At 50.0% G+C, this 2,500-nt stretch overlaps 1 protein-coding gene across 5 annotated transcripts in view; it reads left to right on the plus strand.

Moving 5' to 3' along the window:
- The window catches only part of LOC113830120 (SH3 domain-containing kinase-binding protein 1), a 225,111-nt gene that overhangs the window by 91,310 nt on the left and 131,301 nt on the right, over positions 1-2,500 (plus strand). The window contains exon 1 of one of the 5 annotated variants that reach the window (XM_070138279.1): positions 1,831-1,943. The exons of 3 other annotated variants lie outside the window; for them this stretch is intronic. In XM_070138279.1, the coding sequence (XP_069994380.1) occupies positions 1,854-1,943 (90 nt within the window). In that variant the 5' untranslated portion in view covers positions 1,831-1,853. Of the gene's footprint in view, positions 1-1,830; positions 1,944-2,500 lie in introns of those variants that run through there. One more of the 5 variants, XM_070138280.1, reaches the window with a different exon arrangement.

Here is a 2,500-nt window from a genome sequence, read left to right on the forward strand (position 1 = left end):
CCTCTAGCTTCTGGCGTCTATTGTATCTGCGGAGAGCGCGGTGCCGTTGTCATACATACCGTGGCCATGGTAGTAGGATATTGTTAATTTTTTTTTTTTTTTAAGCTTTTTTTCACGTGTAACTTCCGCCGTTTGTATAGGACTTCCGGTTATCTTGTGTCGGGAGGTGAAGGGAGAGGGGGAGGGGGAGGGGGAGAGAAGGGGAGGGGTAGAGAGAGGGAGAGCGGGATAGAAGGGGAGGGAGAGAGGGAGAGGGAGAAGAGAGAGAGAGAGATAGAAGGGGTGGGGGGAGAGAGGGGGGAGAGGAGGAGGAGAGGAGGAGGAGAGGAGAGAGAGAGATAGAAGGGTGGGGGCAAGAGAGAGGAGGAGGAGAGGAGAGAGAGAAGGGGAGGGGGAGAGGGAGAGGAGAGAGAGAGAGATAGAAGGGAGGGGGTGAGGGAGAGGGAGAGAGATAGAAGGGTGGGGAGGGAGAGAGAGAGAGAGAGAGAGGAGGAGGGAGAGAGAGAGAAGGGGAGGGGGAGGGGGAGGGGGAGAGGGAGATGGGTAGGGAGGGGGGGTGAGGGAGTTGGCATTGCAAGGCTCTATGAATGGGAGAACAATGGGGTAGAAAATGTGAGTGGATTGTTGGGGAAGTTGCAAATGAGGTTGGCTTGTTCATTTGTAATGGGCGTTTAATGTGTCACCTTTCAAAGTACTTGTTTTTCTTTTCGTTTTTTTTAGTGAATAATTAATATTGTTAAGGTGTGTGAATGAACTTTTTTTTCTCTCTTTGCGGGTAACCGAAAGAAATTCAGTACGAGTTTGCAACGTATTTTTTTCCTTCCTTTTTTTCTTTTCTTTCTTTCTTTCTTTTTTTGTTAACCGAGATATCTCTTGATTTTCCCCGATTGCCAAACCTCGCTCAAACCGAGGTCAGACTCGATAGAAAAAAGAAAAGAAAAAGACAACAACAAAAAAAGTGATCGGTTAATGCATCGTATGATATCACGTGACGAGGGAAGACATCAGATCGTTTTGGGCTCGTGTTAGTTTTTTTATTTTTTATTTATTTATGTTTTTTTATTGTGCATTGGTGAGTTACGTCATGTCGTGGGTCGGTTTTGCGGCAGTGCGATATCGTTAGAGGAAATTAGTGAATTGAATATGATAAGTGAATGAAATGATGTGTAATTTGCACGTAATTGCGTAGTTTGGAACGTGATTCACGGGTTGTTCGAAGGCTGCGACATTGAACCTTGAACCTTGAACCGAGGAAGACCATAGTGTACATTATATATATGTATTTTGTTTTAATTTACAGGATACAAACATTTGCCAAGAAAGAAAAAAAACGAAAGGAAAATAGAAAAATTAATCTTCGTTGTCTGGAGATTTGTTATTGAACCTTGTGCCTCACCTTGTGGGTTTTTTGGCCGCGTTGTGCTCGCCTGGCTTTGTGTGGAGACCTCCTGGCCCCTGGGAAGAAAGCCCGCTGGATGGACGGGTTTGATTTTTGATTAAGAGAGAGAGGGAGAGAGAGAGAGAGAGAGAGAGAGAGAGAGAGAGAGAGAGAGACAGAGAGAGAGAGAGAGAGAGAGAGAGAGAGAGAGAGAGAGAGAGAGAGAAAGAAAAGATCAACAGAAAATGGAGGAGATCCGATGGCCGGCCAGACCATCAACAACGTATTCATGACCCACTAGCGTAGAAAAAGTGCCATCCCTTCGTAAACCCCCACCCCATCCCACCCACCCATCCCACCCCCAAAATACCCATACATTTCCCCCCATTCCCACCCTTTCCCCTCGCGTGTCCACTTTTGACACCCGCCAATGACGCTTCGGGAATGATCGGACGCGGCTGAGCGAGCCCGGACTATGTTCCTCGTGTGCTGCAGCGGCAGACAGAAGCGCTACAGCTTCACGCCCAGCTATTCCTTCTGTCACCAGCGCGCCTCCGTGTACCAGGTAAGTCGGGGGAGGGGGTTGAGGGAGGGAGGGAGGGGGGAAGACGCTCGTCCTAGTGGAGGGACGGACGGGCGGAGGGAGGGACGCCCGTGCTTGTAGTGGGAGGGAGAAACGGACAGAGGCATAGAGAGACGCCAGTGCTAGGTAGAGGGAGGGACAGACGGACGACGAACGGAGGGACGGACAGAGGGACGCCCGTGGTAGTAGAGGGAGGGAGAGACGGACGACGGACGGACGGAGGGACGCCCTTGCTCGTGAAGGGAGGGAGGGAGGGACAAAAGGGCGAACGGACGGAGGGACCCCATGCCAGGTGGAGGGAAGGACAGACGGATGACGGACGGACGGAGGGACGCCCTTGCTAGTGAAGGGAGGGACTGAGGGAGGGAGTGTCGCCCATGTTTAGGTGGGGGGGACAATGCTAGTCAAGGGTGATCGTTAAGTCAGGGAACGGCGGTTAGTGCTAATGGGAATATTATTGTAGTAATTGCAGCGTAGGGTTAATAAGGGCCATTCTGTGCCAAGGCTAACTTTTTTTTTCCTTCTCTATTTTTTCTTTA

This window comes from Penaeus vannamei, chromosome 24 (genome assembly GCF_042767895.1).
Source record: "Penaeus vannamei isolate JL-2024 chromosome 24, ASM4276789v1, whole genome shotgun sequence".
Taxonomy (NCBI): domain Eukaryota; kingdom Metazoa; phylum Arthropoda; class Malacostraca; order Decapoda; family Penaeidae; genus Penaeus; species Penaeus vannamei.